Source organism: Gavialis gangeticus, unplaced genomic scaffold (assembly GCF_001723915.1).
Source record: "Gavialis gangeticus isolate Ggan-Ray unplaced genomic scaffold, GavGan_comp1, whole genome shotgun sequence".
In the NCBI taxonomy this organism is placed as follows: domain Eukaryota; kingdom Metazoa; phylum Chordata; order Crocodylia; family Gavialidae; genus Gavialis; species Gavialis gangeticus.
The window spans coordinates 59835759-59852652 of record NW_017728995.1 but is presented as its reverse complement, the minus strand read 5'-3'; the positions used below and the strand labels follow the sequence as shown (position 1 = coordinate 59852652).

Below are 16894 nucleotides of genomic sequence, written 5' to 3'. Positions count from 1 at the left end.
GGCTGAGATCACCTCAGCCCCACCTCTTCCTCAGCTGTCTGCCTCCAAGAGGCGGGGTGGGGAGGGGAGGCGGGGGGAAAGGTGATGGGAACGCATTCCCTGGCCTGGCATACACTCCCACTCAGACAGGGTCTGTGTGGCACAGGAGGGGAAATTCCCCACATGCAGAATTTTAACCTCCTCACAGCTCAAAGGCAGGCTGGAATTGCCCCATCTCTGTCCCCTCCTCAGCCATCCACCTCTGAAGGGGTGTGTGGGAACACTCTCCACTCCCCCAGCCCAGCACCCCACCACCCCATTTGGGTTCTGCCTGATGTGGAGTGGGGAGGGAAGCCCCTACCAGGGCCTTTGACACTCCTGCAGCTCAGAGCCCAGCTGGGATTGCATCAGCCCCACCCTTTCCCCAGCCATCTGCATCCAGACAAATCCTGCCGGGGGGGGGGAGCCGCATTGCCCTGCAGAGGTGGATGGCTGAGGAGGGCATGGGGATTGGGTGATCCCAGCCTGGCTCCAAGCTGTGGGTGGGCAAAAAGCCCCCTAGTGGGTACTTACCCCCCTGTGGATGTCTGGGGAGGGGGCAGGGTTGAGCTCCTGGGCTGCAAGGAGGGGAAGCCCCCAACACCCTTGCACTGTACAGACCAAGGTTGGGGGGGACTAAGGGATCATTTCCCCTCCCCCTGTCCTGCCAGGCTGACAGGCATGGGCAGGAAGCAGGCTAGGGAACAAAGTCTTTAGTGCCTTACCTCTGTGACAGCACTGCTCTGCTGGAGCAGGTAGCACAGCCCAGGGCTGCAAAGCATTCTGGGATGCTAGGGGACTGTGAGTCAACTTGAATCAGGACAGGATCTTTGACCAGTAATATCACTCCAATTTTACAGGTAAGGAAATGAAGCACATGCCTTGATTCCCCAATCTGAACCCCACTCAGTCCTAAACTCTCTGAATTCCCCAGTCTTTCTTCCCTGACTGCAGGCCTATTCTCCTTGCCCATTGAGTTCTACTCTCTCATCCCTGCAGCTCCTAATCTCAGTTGTCTCTTTCCACTCTTTCAAATATTTTCTGTACCACATTGGCCACATCCCCACTTCCCTTCCTGACTCCTGGTCCACGCTTGGTCCCAACATCCCATTATCTCTTCTCTGTCCTATTCTCCTCATGTAGTCCATGCCAATTTTTCTTTTATACCTTTGCTACTCCAATCTCCCCCACTATTCTGCAGACAACATCTTATTTTCATGTGCTGAGTAACCCACTGAAGTCCTGGCATGTACAGTTAAACAGGTGCGAGTATTGGCAGAATTAGAGTCAGAGGGAGTATAAAGGTTTTTGTCAGTCACTGTTAAATATAAAAGTTCAACATCTTGATCAGCCCAAGCCTGAACAATTCTACTACTCATTGGAAACAAAGTAAACTGTTATCCAAGGTCTGTGACAATGTCAACCATAAAGAGTTTTGAGATTATAACTAAAAAGAAACATGAAAGACATCTCCCAGAAGTTTCACTGGAAGAGTGGAGTAATGCTTTTTAAAAAGAACTTTAATTAAGCAATATTTAAACATGTTAATTACTTATGAACATTAACATTATCAATGTTTTCAAGTCTGTCAATAAAGAATTCTTCAGGAATGATAAATTTACTCATTAAAGACAACCAAAAAGGGAACTGGGGCTGGAAGGGAGGGAGGAGAGGGGTGAGAAATCAGGGTTAATGTACACTGCTAAAAAGAAAAAATAAATAGTTCTTTCAATGACAAGAAATCTGAAGAAAAAAACAGAGGTAAGATTTTTTTCTTTGGTTTATGTTCTCTTATCGATGGGTAACAAGGAAAGCCAATGGGCTACTATGATCAGAGCAACTTTCAATGTAGCAGCAAACATTTGCAGATAGGACTCTAACACAATATGCCATTGCAATAACTAAAATATGCACCTACAAAGTTCTTCTAGTTTTCTTTTGGAGTATACCAGATCCACCCCAGAAATGAGAAAAGCACTAAGAGTAGCATAATCAAGTACCTCACATCTGTTTTAGGGCTTTTGAAGATATTTATGAAGGGTTCCAGGTTTATGAAACTTGTAAACCACACATACTCTGTCAATTTTTTGGAGTCAGAGATATCCAAATGAAGCATCATTTGTCTAAAAATCCAAATGCATTTATTATCGTTCATGTACAGTCTTGTATACTAGACACACTCCCTAGAGACTTCCAATCTGACAAGTCCTTTTTAATTTCCCCTATTATATTCTAGGAAGTAATTAATGTGAGCTTAAATGCCTTGCTCACTTGTGCTAATTCTGACTGGCGTCTTTCCCTTGGCACAATCAAAGTCCTTTTCACCCTCAGCAAAATGCATCACAGCTTTGGAGCTGTGAATATACAGCAGAAGGCAAAGATTTCTTTTTTATTTGGGATGTCTCCAATATTGACCACATGGCATCTGTAGCTTCTTACACTTGTCCCTTAATGGTTTCATTGACTCCGTGCCAAGGTAGTTCTGCTTCTCATATACTAGAAGGCTGCTACATCACATCTACCTGTAGCAATGTCAAAAGTAAAACTTTAACACTGATGCAATACAGCATTCAGATGAATGTACTTTAGAAGGGCTTAGAGAGGAAATTTTGGAAGAAAGTGATTGGAGCCACATAGTGGGTGTGCCTGGGCCCACAGAAAGCCCAGATCCATTTCTAAAGAGCTCCCCTGTATAAAGTGAAGCATTCCATTTCTCCCACAAATTTCTCCCACAGCAGGAGAACCAGTATCTCTTACAGACTTTCACCTCCTAACTCTTTGTCCTCCATTCTTTTCTCTGAACCACAGAAGACTTTTTCTTTATGTAACCCTGGGCACAACACAACATGCACCCTCACCTGAATAGTGGGATCCTGGAGTACCTGGTAGCCAGTAACCCTGCCCAGCCCCCCTGGGAAGCTGCTGCAGTGCCCCCGAGCAGAGAGCCTCCCCTTACAATCAAGCACCCTCGCAGACAATTCTCAAAATATTTACAACATTAAATTATTTACAACATAACAAATAACCATTAAATAAACACATTGATATACCCCCTATTAAACCCTCAAAAATATATTTACACAGTCTCTCGCTTGCACACAGTGTACTGGGGATCCCATGTGCACTGCCCCTGGTGGGGTGTCTCAGGGAGCAGAACTCTTTGTGTCCCTGCACGTGGTCTGTGGACACTTCCTGGTGCTGGTGTCCATCTCTGTGCTCCTGGGGTCTCTGGGCAGCAAGGATCTCTGGGCATCAGGTGGTGGCTCGTCCTCTGTAGTCCCTGCAAGACAGCCTTCCCCTGCTTTTGACCCCCTTCCCCAGGTCAGCAGGGAGCAGTGTCTGAGCTGCAGGCTGTAGCAACTCTCCTGTCCCGCACAACCTCACAGCCCGGCAAAACACAACCCCTCCCTGGGCTTTGCCTGCCCCTGGAGCCCCTCACCCCTCAGGGAAAACAGGGCAGACCCCGCCACCCCCCGGCTCTGCTGTGCTCACCCAGCCGGTCTGCAGGCGGGTCTTTCCTGGCTTGGAGTCTCCACACAATCAGCACCTCTCTGACCCTGCCTCCGCAGGCTCCTGGGCCGGAGAGAGGAACTGGATAGTGTATCTCATCCTGTGGCAGCCTTTTCTGCTGCTCCTCACGGCACTCCTAGGGGCTCTCCAATGAACCACTGTGTTGAGACTCTGTCTCCAGTCTCCAGCCTGTCCCTCAGCCCCACTCTCTCTCTTGCTCCCTCCTGTGGGAAAACTGCTCCCCCACTTTTATCCAAGCCTCTCAGCCAATCCCACTCCAGAGCCCTTCCCGGGCTTTTGCTAATGGCTCTCTTTCAAAACTTTGCTGGGATTATGTCACCCCTCCCACTGCCATCAGGGCTGCCTCCAAAACAGCTTCACTTGCCCTCAGAGCCTACAGTGTCCGCGCTGGGACAAACTGTCTCTCTGCCGGGCAGCCTTCTCCATTTTTTCAGGTGGGTCCATTTTTTAAATGCTGCTACATTTACAAAGACATAAAAGAAACACCACTGAAATAGTTCATCCAAAGGAGGCACGTAACTTCCCCTTGTGTAATTACAATCATTTCCCTTCTCCTGCTGCTGCTGTTAAAGTCAATTCACCCTCCTCTAAAATACAGCAAGTCTTCAATAGATTACTTTTCAATCTTAAGTACCTTTCCTGGTTTTTATTCTTTTTCTCTTCATTTACCTGCCCACCTTGCACTGAAGTCAATAAAAAGATTCGTATTGCCTTCACTGTGATTAGGACCCTTTATCACCCCTGTCTACCCCTCCATTTTCACTGGAGCTTTCCAGTGAATTTAAGGTTTCTACAGTTACACATATGTGAAAAATCCCTCACTTAGTAGCTTCTTTCCCCCTATCTTCATACTCTTCTTTCCCCCATCTAAGTTAACTCTCTCCTCACAAGTATCCCAGTACTCCCTGACCAGTTTCAGCTACTGGTCATGCCCTTCTCCAAGTGAAGAACTTAGGCCATGGACTCCCACTCACACTGCACCCACACCCCCTGATCTACAGTCAGCTTTAAATATTCTGATCTCACTGCAGCAAGCATTCTACCAGCTTCTCCTTTTATTCATATTGTAAAAAATATAAAAACAAAAACCCAAGTGTCAGATGCTCAATTGGGTTAAAAAGATGTAGCTACACTGAAAACTATGGAACTATAGCTCTATGCAATTTCCAAAGGACCCAGTAGATTTTCATATGACCCTATTTCCAGTTATTAAAGCATCTGGGAGTTACTAAGTATACTATATATAATCTTCATGCTTCATGAGCAGTCCTAGAACCATGAACATATGCCACTCTATCAACCTCCTTTAAAAATAAACCTTATATACCTGCACAAACTAGCTCACTTTTGCATGTTGGATTTTAAGGTCCCTAAATCCTGCAAAGAGACCTGAATGGGAGACCCCAGTCCTTTCAGAGGCCTACTGTAGTCAGTAAACTAAAACTAGAAAATGCAGATTTCATTTTGACATTGGGATTCTAAGAGCAAACACTTCAGTCCTTACTGAGGACTCTGTTGTCCATGGTACTGCAAGGAGTTCAATGGCAGCGTATGAAGAGCTGGCCCTCACCATTTGTCCAACATTTTCACAGAGAAGAGCTGATGTTTTCATTTAATAAGAGAACCGAGGAACTGAGAATCAGCAACTATGCAAGTTTACATACTTTTGTGGCAGGGCACCTTTGGTGCCTGCCACTTTAAGGGCTTGAGTAGGCAGCAGAGCAGCCTGCAGGTGACTGCTGTGCCAATCAGGGGCATCACATGGCTATCAGGAGGCCGCCTGATTTGAGGAGGGCCTAGCTGCTGGAGAATAAGAGCAGGTCCTGAGCAGTAGTTCCAGCAGTTGCTGCAGAGAGCCAGAGGGATAAAATCACCCAGATGGCTGCTGCTCCCAGAACATCTGGTGGTCAAGGGTATGGGATGGAGGAGGCTCCTGGTCCTGGGGAATGACCTAAAACTACACTCTGCTGGGGAGGATGGTGTGGTGGGGTGCCTGTGGTGGAGCAGTCTCTAGGAAATGCCACACCAGTGCCTCCCTAGTGAAAGGCAAGTATGGGGCACCAGAAAGCCTCAGCCCCTGCTGCCTTGCCAGTGACCCCATGGAGGGGAAAGACTAGGGGAGGACACCCCAAAAGAAAAGCAACTGGCAAGGAAGTCAGTGGGACCAAGGGGGTCCAGAGTGGGGCAAGGAGCTCAGTGAGGGGCAAGGAGCCTTGAATGGGTGAGGGGCACAGAGGCCAATATGAATGAGGGGCACAGAGCCCAATGAGTGTGGGCAGAGTTAGGAGCCAGGGTAGTGATCTGGATGCCATCTTTGAGGCATGGGTTATGGTAAAGGGGAGGGATGAGCCATGTATTACACCCTTGGCATCAGGGCATTAAATGGGCAGCCTCGCACATTTTACCAGCTACTTTGATACAATAAGGAGTGGCAGAAGAGGCAGGTCAGACTGCCCTACACAGGTGGGCAGACCAACATTGTGACCGGCTTTGAGACAGCCCCCGTCACAACTTTAATGCAACCCAGAGATCATCAGTCTGTTTTAGGAGTTTCAGTGGCTTGCCACCTTCACCCAAGTGTGCTGAAGGGCTTCACTTTTTCAGGAAACAAAGGGCAGAACAGTCAACCATGAGAATTGCAAGTGTACACAGAAGTGTAGATAAGGGCTCTACAAAAACATCACGTTTCATAGACTGGTGGTCAACACTTTCTGGGATACATGAGACAAAGCCATAAATATGTTCTACCAATTGTACCTCAGCCCCTGAATGTTATCAGAACTGCCAAATAAAACTTGAATGTTCAGCCGTATCAAGGATGAGACTGCAACTAGCCCTATAGAAGCCCACACATTGAGGGGGAGCACATAAGGAGCCTCATCTCTATATATTCCTGACCTCACATGGGCCAACAGTCCTTATGACTTGGTCTGCTCTGCACCTACATGAAGAAGTCTGCCATTGGGCATAATGACAGAAATTAATTCCTTGTTCAGAGATAAATGAGTGGACATGGGATAAATTCATGTCTATATTTGTTTGTAGTTTATACTTTATATTAGATTTCAGTAATGGCAGACAAAGGCAGCACAAATTTCCAGAAGTCAGGTAGAGCAGCTCTATCCAAATATCCAGCTGGGCCAGTCATAGATTTCATAGACATTAGGGCTGGAAGGGACCTTGGAAGATCATCAAGTCCAGCCCCCCGCCCAAAGGGCAGGAAGTCAGCTGGGGTCATAGGATCCCAGCAAGATAAGCATCCAATTTGCTCTTGAAGGTGTTCAATGTAGGTGCTCGAACTACCTCTGATGGCAAGCTGTTCCAGACCTTGGGGGCTCGAACAGTAAAGAAATTCTTCCTCGTGTCCAGCCTGAAACGGTCTCGCAGTAGTTTATGACCGCTTGACCTCATCCCTTAGGGCGCTCTGGTGAACAAATGTTCCCCCAGATCCTGGTGGTCACCCCTGATAAACTTATAGGTGGCCATCAGATCACCCCTGAGCCTGCACTTTTCCAGACTAAAGATCCCCATGGCGCTCAGCCTGTCGTCGTAAGGTCTGTTTTCCTGACCTCTGATCATGCGTGTGGCTCTTCTCTGGACTCTCTCAAGCTTCTCCACATCCTTTTTGAATTGTGGAGCCCAAAACTGGACGCACTACTCCAGCTGCGGCCTCACCAAGGCCGAGTACAAGGGGAGAATGACGTCCCGGGATTTGCTTGAGAAGCATCTATGGATGCAAGCCAGCAAGTCCTTTCTTTACATCTAAAAAATATCCCAACTCTATGCCAAACAATGAAACTGAAACTCCTTTGTCCAAGAGGAGTCATCTATAAGGTTCCTGAGTGACCGATTCCTGCCACCACCTCGGAGCTTCCCCTATTGACTTAATATGGCTGCGTCCACACAAGGGTGAACATTTGGTTCCCCAGGGACATGAAGCAGTGGTATACGGTGTGCAAGGGAACGCCTGTGCCATGCCCTGTCTGGAACACAACAGGTTACCTCAGGTGAGGTAAAGGAGGCTGAGGTCAGCACTGGGCTGGCCCCAGCAGCCTTACCTGGGGTCCTGGAGGCCCCTTGGGGCTGCAGGAGTGGCAATCCTGCTGCTCAGATCCTGGCCAGCAGGCAGGTTCTGGTTTTGAGTAGCTCACACTGCCCTCACATGTACTGCTTCACCTTCTTTTTTTTTTTTTTGCGTGGGCTTTTTGACCCCTGGATATCCAGAAAAACCCTCCACACTGCTCCCTTGCAGAGAAGAGAACAGCTGAATGAGTGATACATGGTGCCGCTGACATATCTGTGATATCACATACTGCACACCCACACTTGTCTGGATGCAGCCTGTGAGTGCAGAAGCAAAGAGCAAAAGGTCAGGGAGCGGGTAGCACATCCATCTGGGCAGAAGTATATCTTTTGTAGACATGCGTGGCCTCCAGAGCTTTTAAAGGGCCATCTGTATCCTTAGGAATGTTACCTAGTATCAGAGCAGCACAAGTTGCAAGGGTCAAACTTGCTCCTGCCTCTCCCCTAGCTTGGAACCCAGTACTGTACTTTGTTCCCACTTACACTGTCATGTGCTCTAGACTCCCTAAATCCTGACCTCTGGCCTGCCTTATGGACATGGATAATTGCTATGGATGAGGAATGTGATTCTGACTTGCTGGTTATGACCCCTTTGTGCAGCTTCAGCCCCAATCCGGATTTCACGTAAACTCAGGTATACTAGTTTAACCCTATGTTTCTCAACACTGCTGATACCCTAATCTTTACAACCACCATAGTACCTGAACACTTCAACTTCTCTGAGGTAGGAAAGTTTCTTTAAAAAACCCCAAAAAACAAAAAACAACTCCCCTCACCCCCCCAAAAAAACAGATGGCAAACTCAACATTGCACAAGCCACATATGGCGTCTGCCAAGCTTACACCTTTCCCATTAGACCATCCTTCTCAGACACAGCTACAAAATGAGAAAGAAATAAGTAGTGATAATTTAGAAGGGATGCAACATGGATCAAGGAATTGTTTACATGCTACTCTTCCACAATCCCCAAGAAGGCAAACCCAATGCATGAAATACATGAAGTGGAGCATGCTGTTAGTTTTATGCACGATGAAAAAGCTAATTTTAAAATGCAGAAGGAAGATGGGGGGGTAGAGATTCAAAATTATGTCAAGAGCAAACAAGCTAGATTTATATTTCTGGCATCATGAACAGTCAGGATTCCTACCAACATGACAGACTATTAGATTCCAGCAGACAAAACAGGAAAAAATGCTTATGATTCATGGCAGGCCGTATTAGTTTAAGCAACTGAATACACGCCAGCATCACTGAACAAATGGCATAGCAAGTTTATAAAGGGAAGCTGGACAGCGCGTGCCATTATCTTGAAGGTAACCTTTCACATATACCATTCAGGTGAATAGGGCAATCCTTTCGGCTGTAATGGAAAAGATCACTATAGTCCAGTCTCATAAAGAAGTTATGCACTGCTCATTCAAATAGATTCTTTTTTTTCTTATAAGCAGTCAATGCACTTCTCTGAAATAAAGTATAGTAAGCACTTCATTGGTTTACCTCACCCTTTCCCCCCATAACACAAAGCAGCCAACTTTCCATTAGTCATTGCTAACTATGCAATCAACTAAAAAGAAAATCTCACTTTTAGCTATGCAGCAATTAAAAAACAACAACATATTTCCTTGATTAATCAAGTCTGCTGGAGAGTGCTAATTAGCACACTCCAGCAGCCTCCTTATCACATGTATTCAACATCCAAGTGCTTCAAAATGGCAGCAGGGGGCACTTTATAACTAAAGTTTGTTGAACAAGCTTTAGTTAAAGTGCCCCCACCGCCATTTTCAAGCATGGGGTTCTGAATATACATGACGCTGTAGGTGCTCTAATTAATTAAAGTGACACCCCCCCCCTTCACTCCAGAACATGTGTACTATAAATCACGATAACCGAGATCATATATTGTAAATACTAGTATACTGATAATGATACATTCTTTAAGCTGCTGGGACAAAGCGTTTCCTACCTTACAATGATGCTACCATGGACTCAAGTCATCATCAGGCAAAAAAGTTCCAGAGCTCATGGCTACTACACAATAGCCCTGTAAAAACATCATCTTAGAGCATTCTATGAAGGTGTTCATGAAATGTGTCCTAATGTTCCTAGTTCATCCCTGTATGTCAGACAGAACAGCAAATGTAAGTGAGATGGAGGGAAAAGTTGACTCTTGAACCTAAGAGAGCATGGACTGAAATAATGCTTATAAATATCTATTTAACAGAAGTTTTCATCATATAGCATATTCTGATTTTTTTTTAAGTTTATAGTTATGCTCCTGCCCTCCAGCTGTCATCTGTTCTGCACTGAAAATATTTGCTAAGTTTGATATTTTCACTCTAACTTCTCTAGGGTAGGAACTCTTGGATTTGTCATTCAGGCATGCCCATCTGGCACCAACTTGCTTAGTATGAAATTCCTTTCGTTACACCTCCCCTTTCTGTAGTTTTTAAAGTATTTCTTTCCCTTCCCTTGCCCCCCTTAATAATATAGCCACCAAAGTTCAACACAGGAATTAACCTTCTAAATCTGTGCAGCTTGTTCCCTTCTCACTCAGTGTGGCTTCCTTCTCTTTCACGTTAGGGGATCAATTTGCATTTTCCTAGATTAGTCTCAACCCTGTTTTGAGCACAGTTGCCACGTTTCTGTATTGACAGCCATGCTGGACTTCATACAAGCGTAGCCAGCTGCATCATTAGTCATTTCAATAATTTCTGGCCCAGTCTTCAACACTTTAAGAGAAGACTTGTCAGTTATGTGTTGCCATTATTTACTGTGCAACTCTAATGTCCCAGTTATGCCTTTTTAATCCTGCTGCATAAAAAAATATGGATCTGCTGTTAGCATATTTTTAGCCTTCACCAATGTAAATGCTATCCATCAAACAGAACTTTAATGTTCTCACTGCTTTGCCATTTTCTTCCTATTTTTTATTCATGGTCATAATACCATGCCACGCCCCCCACGCCTCCCCCAAATATTCTGATAGCACCAAAGAAAGCATCTTAACAATTCTTAGCAAATGGACTCATTACAAGCCCATTTTCCTAAAGTCCCCAACACCATCTTTTAACAGATTGCAAGAGGAGATTCCAGAAAAGTGCTCAGAAAAAAAGGGAGAGAAAAGAAAGAAACCCACTGTACTGACTTCTGAAAAGCACATGCAGGAGTCCTGAATTATAAAAATTTGTATCCGTCAATATATGCAATGTTCTCTAGATTCTCTGTTTAGCAAATTCCACCGAGAAACCAAACCCACTTGGGTTTACAGAACTGCTTCTCAAGAAACAAAGTTTTCTTCCTTTCATTTTAAATAAGCCTCTGTTGAACCTTATCTGCGATAACTGCATGCACTCTTGACAAAGATATTGTTTGCCAATGTATACAAAAACAGCACAGTGATAACGTGCATATTCATCACATAACTGAAGCCATAAAGGGAACATCAAAACAGCTAGAGAGCACTTACTGTAGCAGAAAGTTGTGGTCCATTCAACTGAGCGTGCAGGATAGCCTCATTGACCGAGTTCCGGATTCGCGGAAGTGCACGTTCCAGATCATGTGACCCAGACATTTCATTCATCAGATATTCCAGTGTGGAGATGTATTCCCTCCATTGTCTATCCAGTTCTGACACACTGGCCAAACAGCCCCTCATTACATTTAGACAGTATCCAACACAGGGTCTGATTAGTGTCAGGCCTTGGCAATGTGGACAGTACTGCATCTTCACTAGAGCTTTGCTACATTCCTTTGTGAGGGCAGCATGTTCAGTAGTATTTATCACTTCAGTGCCCATATTTAGGGCCTGGCTTAGCATCCTACTTGCCCAAAGGGATTTTGACAGCTCTGTAACCATGTCTTTAGAGTAATGTCCAAAGGGATTTATATCTTGCCTTGTTAGTCGCAGACACTCCATATAGTCCTCTGACAGATCTGTAATTCCTGGGTTTATTAGCCGACTGTACACCAGAGGAAAGAGACTGTCGAAGAACCGTAAAACTGCACTTTCCACTGTAGTTTCTGCACCCAGAATGTAGAGAGAGAGATCTGTAAAAAGTTCTTTGACAGGCTCAACAGCTTCTTTTGCCATAGCTCGGTAAGCTGTCTCAAACAGGGAAGTTGTGTGATTCTCAGCAAAGCGAAGCAATGACTCAAAGGCTTCTGCAACAAACAGAGACATGAGGGAATGATAGGAAAGTGTTTTTTTAACTGATCAGTGCACAGGAACATTGATAAAATTATAACACTGACAGGCATAACACTTGAGCAACCTTGGCTTTTTAGGGCCTGATCCAAAGCCTGTTGAAGTTAATGAAAATATTCCCATTCATTTAACTGTAGCCAGTAACAGGCTGGATAAGACCATGCCACGTTAGTGCCTGCTGTTGCGTGTAAGCAGGACAACCAGATACATTTATAAAGAATATTATTATTCACCAATTACTGACACCCCTTTCCAGTCCACAACGAGCACTGCAACATTCCAGTTATCTTGTATAAGTTACTAAGGAAATCAGGCATAGAGTTCTTCAATAGGAAAATCCTTTTGATGAGACAAGAATGGTGCAGTTATGTGGTGGGTAAGAAATGATAGTAGAAGGATTTCTCCCTGATGAAGAGTACTGTAATTTTGAGACCAGTTCAATAGTAATGGCTTTATCAGATGGTATTAGTAATTTTATAATATTTGCATTTAATAAGAGACAGCAAATATTCCTTGTGCAGTCTTATCATACAGCAGCCTGTAACATTATCAGTCAGTGATGAAGCATAATAAAGTTTAAAAAAACCTCTAAGTGAAAACTAAAAATCACTGAAGTGATAATATGTCAGTCCACAGGTATTCTGATTTTAGCTCGCTCCAGCAAATCTCAAATATTACTACATTTAAAATAACTTAATTAACAATTCAGAAACTTTATACCATGTAATTTAAACACTCCGTGTTTCTGTAACCATAGGTTCATGATTAATTTGCTTCCTGTGTCACAATCTACATGCTGTGGAAATCCTGTGTCAAAAATAAGGAGAAATAAGTCATTTACAATCCTCTAAAAGCTATCCAGGTCCATTAAAACATACCGTACAGTTGTTCTGATTTGGACAGCTAATAAAGAAAGTAAATACATGCTAGAATGAAGATTTAGGCAAAGCTGACATACAAAAAACAACTTCAGATAGCCCCAGACAGCAGCTCAAAGAGAGCTTGAGAGATAAGCGAATATGGAATAAAGTTGAAGCCTCTATTCCATAACGCTGTGACCAGAGTGCTAAAATGTTCCTCTTGCAAAAAGAGTATTTCAGGGATGCAGGTTACAGAATGAAATGTGAGCACACTGTTGAATGTACAGCTATCCCTCACAACATGGACTCTGTGTTAACCTCTGCTCGACCTGCTTTCAGGTTGACACGTGAGAGGACTATAAGAAACAGTTTTTGAAGAAATTTGCAGGATAAGAAAATGAAATTACAACCAAATGAAACTATTTATCTACTTTAACCCATGAAATCTATGATTAAGCTAAAAGTCATTTTAGATGGCTTCTAAACCTTTTAAAATTGTATTAGACAAACTCTCTATGTGCCAGTTATCACTGTGGACTTCAATGGTTGGAAGGGGAAAAAATTATGATACTAACTTCAAATGATACAGCCAATAAGATTGCCTTTCATCCTCTCCCCGCATCATAAAGAGGGGAGAATCTGGCCAGATAAGGATTTGTTACCTTGATTTAGCCTCACTGGGACATCACCATGTGGTCTGGTGTAATTTGGTACAAATGCATTCCCTCTTACACAGGGGGTCATAGGATCACAGGAACGTAGGCTGTAAGGAACCTTGCAAGGGTATCTAAATCCAGCTCTCTGCTAAAGGCAGGATCTTCTCTAACTAAGTCATTCTAGCCAAGCGTCTGTCCAACCTGCTCCTGAAAACTGCCAAGGATGGATGTTCCACAACTTCTCTAGGCAGCCTTTTCCAATGCTTGACAACCCTCATAGTCAGAAAGGTCCTCCTAATCTCCAACCTAAATTTCCCCTGCTGTAGCTTGAGGTCATTGCTCCTACTTTAGCTCCCCTTGGCCACAGAAAAAAGCCATCTTCAGCCTCTCTATAATCACTGTGCAAGTATGTGAAGACTTATGAAATCCCCCTTGCATGCTCCTCTTCTCCAGACTAAATTACCTTAGCTCTTTTAGCCTTTCTTCATTGACTGTGGCCCCCAGACCCCTGATCCTTATCTGTTGCTCTGTGCTGGACTCCTTCCAAACTGTCCACATCCTCCTTGAAGTAAAGACCCAAAACTGGACTCACTACTCCAGGTGAGGCCTCACCAGTGCTGAAGACAGCAGAAGAATCACTTCCCTTGATTTCCAAGTGACACCATTGTTAATACAACCCAGTGTACTGTTGGCTTTTTTTTTTTAAACAAGAGCACACTTTTGGCTCATATTTGGCTTATGGGTCAACCATAACCCCCAGGTCCTTCTTTGCAGTACTGCAGTCCAGCCACTCATTCCCCAGTCTGTATTTGTGCATGCAGTCATTTCATCACAGGTGCAGGACTTTGCACTTATCTTTGTTAAATCTCATCTGATTGACTATGGAGTATTTCTCCAGTCTATGCAGGTCATTCTGAAGCAGGTTCAACTGGACAGGGTCACTGTACCTCAAGCCTATACCAATGGGGCCTTCACAATGACAACAAATGCCCTTGTGGACAAATTCATTGCTGGTTCACGTCCATTTCTATGCTACCTGGTGGCCTTCAAGCTCTTCACACTGGTGATGACATTGCCTTGAGATGGCCGAAACAATACATGGAAACCACATAAGTTAAATAAATTCTGGAGCCTAGCCCTACCTTCCAGAGTATCTCCTCAGAAAAAGACCAACAGGGGTGTTATAGTTTAGGATCGACTATTTAACTAGACTGATAACAACCCAAGACACTTCACAACATATTGGATAAATCAGTATTTTAGAGAAGTAAAAAGCCTGCCTTTTCTTCTTTTTTTGCATCTGACAGATTGGAATGGCTGCTTAACATCACTCTAGAAATCTTCATGATCTTATAGTAACTAATAACATATAAGTGTTGCTGAAATCCTAGAACACAAAGAATTTGCTCTTGGGCAGAGATCTGGTTTGCCAGGTCTCAGTCTGGAGCAGATTTTTACAGCTATGTCATATCATTCTGAAAATAGGATTTATAACGGAAATACTGACACAGCCTTAACTCTATTAGCCCAGCACTCATAAAGCAGTTTTATTTGTGCCAAGACACCCCAGTTTAAATGTTTTGCTATATTCTGGTGGAAATCTAAACACTGTGGGGGGCAGGGGTTGACAGGGTTTAATGCAAGGAGCTGTTTAAAACAAATGCATTAAAAGAAAAAGCACAAAGGCACCCCTGATTTTTCTACTGGTGATGTTGATATTGATGGTCTTTAGAACCATGAGGAAAGGGATGGTCTCCCACGCTCCTATTGGGTTCCCCCTTCAACAGTGCCCAAACCTCCTCTCCCCTCAAAGACTGTACTGCAGCCATTGCCCTCTCTCAGTGGGATTAAATGGTATTTCCTTAACAGCCAGTCAGCAGCATCCTTAACTACCATATGAAATCAGAGTTGAACAAATAAGTGGTCCCTTTCCAACCTCTTGCCCTTTCCAGTATGAGAAACAAGAGCCTAAGACATGAAATCTAGTTTCCAACGTTGGGTCAGCAAACTCTTATGCAAGTACTTAATTTTAAGACTGTAAGTACCCTGAAATCAAAGGGAGCATATATGACTCCAAGACCTGGGGCCAAGGTGACTATGGGGTTGGGGCACCCTAATTTATAAAATATAACCCTGAAGTAACTAACAAATAACCTTAAACAAACAAATAACCATAGGTAACTATGCTGTAGTGTTCATAGCTCAAAGGTTTAAACCTTGGATGCTTAGCTGCCCTATCAGAGATATAAAGGGCAGCTAAGCACCCAAGCCACATTGAAGATGAATGGGAACTGGGCACTTCAGCACCTATATACCCCTCCCCATCTCCACCCTGCATTTTACAGGTAAATTTATCATTCAGATTAGAACTGAAAGGTACCAACATTGTGCTAGGACTAGCAATCCACTTACAACATTCACATCTTTATTAACATTCCCTACTTCTTCCTAAAAAAAGGCTAAAATATTACAATATAGATACTGTAATAGTGGTCAGAGACCTCATTAAGGTCAAGGCCTCATTGTGCGCGGTGCCATAGAAACATATGGTACATGACAGTACCTGCCCCAAACATCCTAATTAGCAGCAGCCTTCACCAGCTTTACTGTGACATTAGGTTGTTAGCCAAGAACAAGACACCTTTATATTCCTAATAGTCTTTTTTATGTGAAAGTTCTGTGTTCAGTAAAACAAATATTCAAATATAACAATACAATGGAAATGTTTCTAACAATACCACTCATTTCCTGGCGTGCTGAGAAAAATATAAATAGTGGCACTGTAAATCATAACTCCTAGAAGCTGAAATGAAATGTCAGGTTCAGAGCATGAAAAAATACTTTGGTTAATTTTATATTAGCAGCAAAGGTCTGGAAGTAGTATATTACATGCCATTTGATTCAATATCACTGTTTGCCAGACATAGAAAGTCTGAAATGTCACTTGTAGACACTCTAACAACAATCCTGAAGGAAGAAAAGCGGCATGCCTGCCTTATTGTTATAAATCACCATGAGATGGTTTCAGACAATCAAATTGCTGGATTAGGGGAATATTCTTAGCCCTCTACTGAGAAATTATGGGGCCTTATGCAGTTGAATGAGTTTTGTAACAATGGACAGTTTCCAGTCTGACTTACAGGGGAAGAAAGATGACCATTATGTATACACCATTTTTAATTATGCACTTTATGTACTTTTCAGTGATTTATACATTTCACAAAGGACTCCACAAAAGGTTCGCCTCTATCTGAAGCAGAGTGTGCTCACTGGTTTGGTGTTAGAGAATATCAGAAACACTTACAGCTTTGCAAAAGATCAGTGTAAATCTGAACCAAATCCTGCTCTCAAGTCAATAACAACCCTTACATTGATTTCATGAGATTTTGAATCCTACCCTTCAAAACTGTAAAGGCTACCACACAAATTTATAAGGCATACCTCCAAAAACAGAGATGGACCAGAAACAATGTGTGGATTAGAACCCAGCTGAAATTGGCAGAAATATACATTTTTTATCTATATTTTGTAGGTTGGGCCTA

General features: G+C 43.7%; 1 protein-coding gene across 1 annotated transcript in view; it reads right to left on the bottom strand.

Moving 5' to 3' along the window:
- Window positions 1-16894, bottom strand: part of LOC109287801 (glypican-5-like) — a 793145-nt gene that overhangs the window by 617185 nt on the left and 159066 nt on the right. Inside the window, exon 3 of the mRNA XM_019503085.1 lies at window positions 11099-11793. Within this exon, the coding sequence (XP_019358630.1) occupies window positions 11099-11793 (695 nt within the window). The remainder of the gene's footprint in view (window positions 1-11098; window positions 11794-16894) is intronic.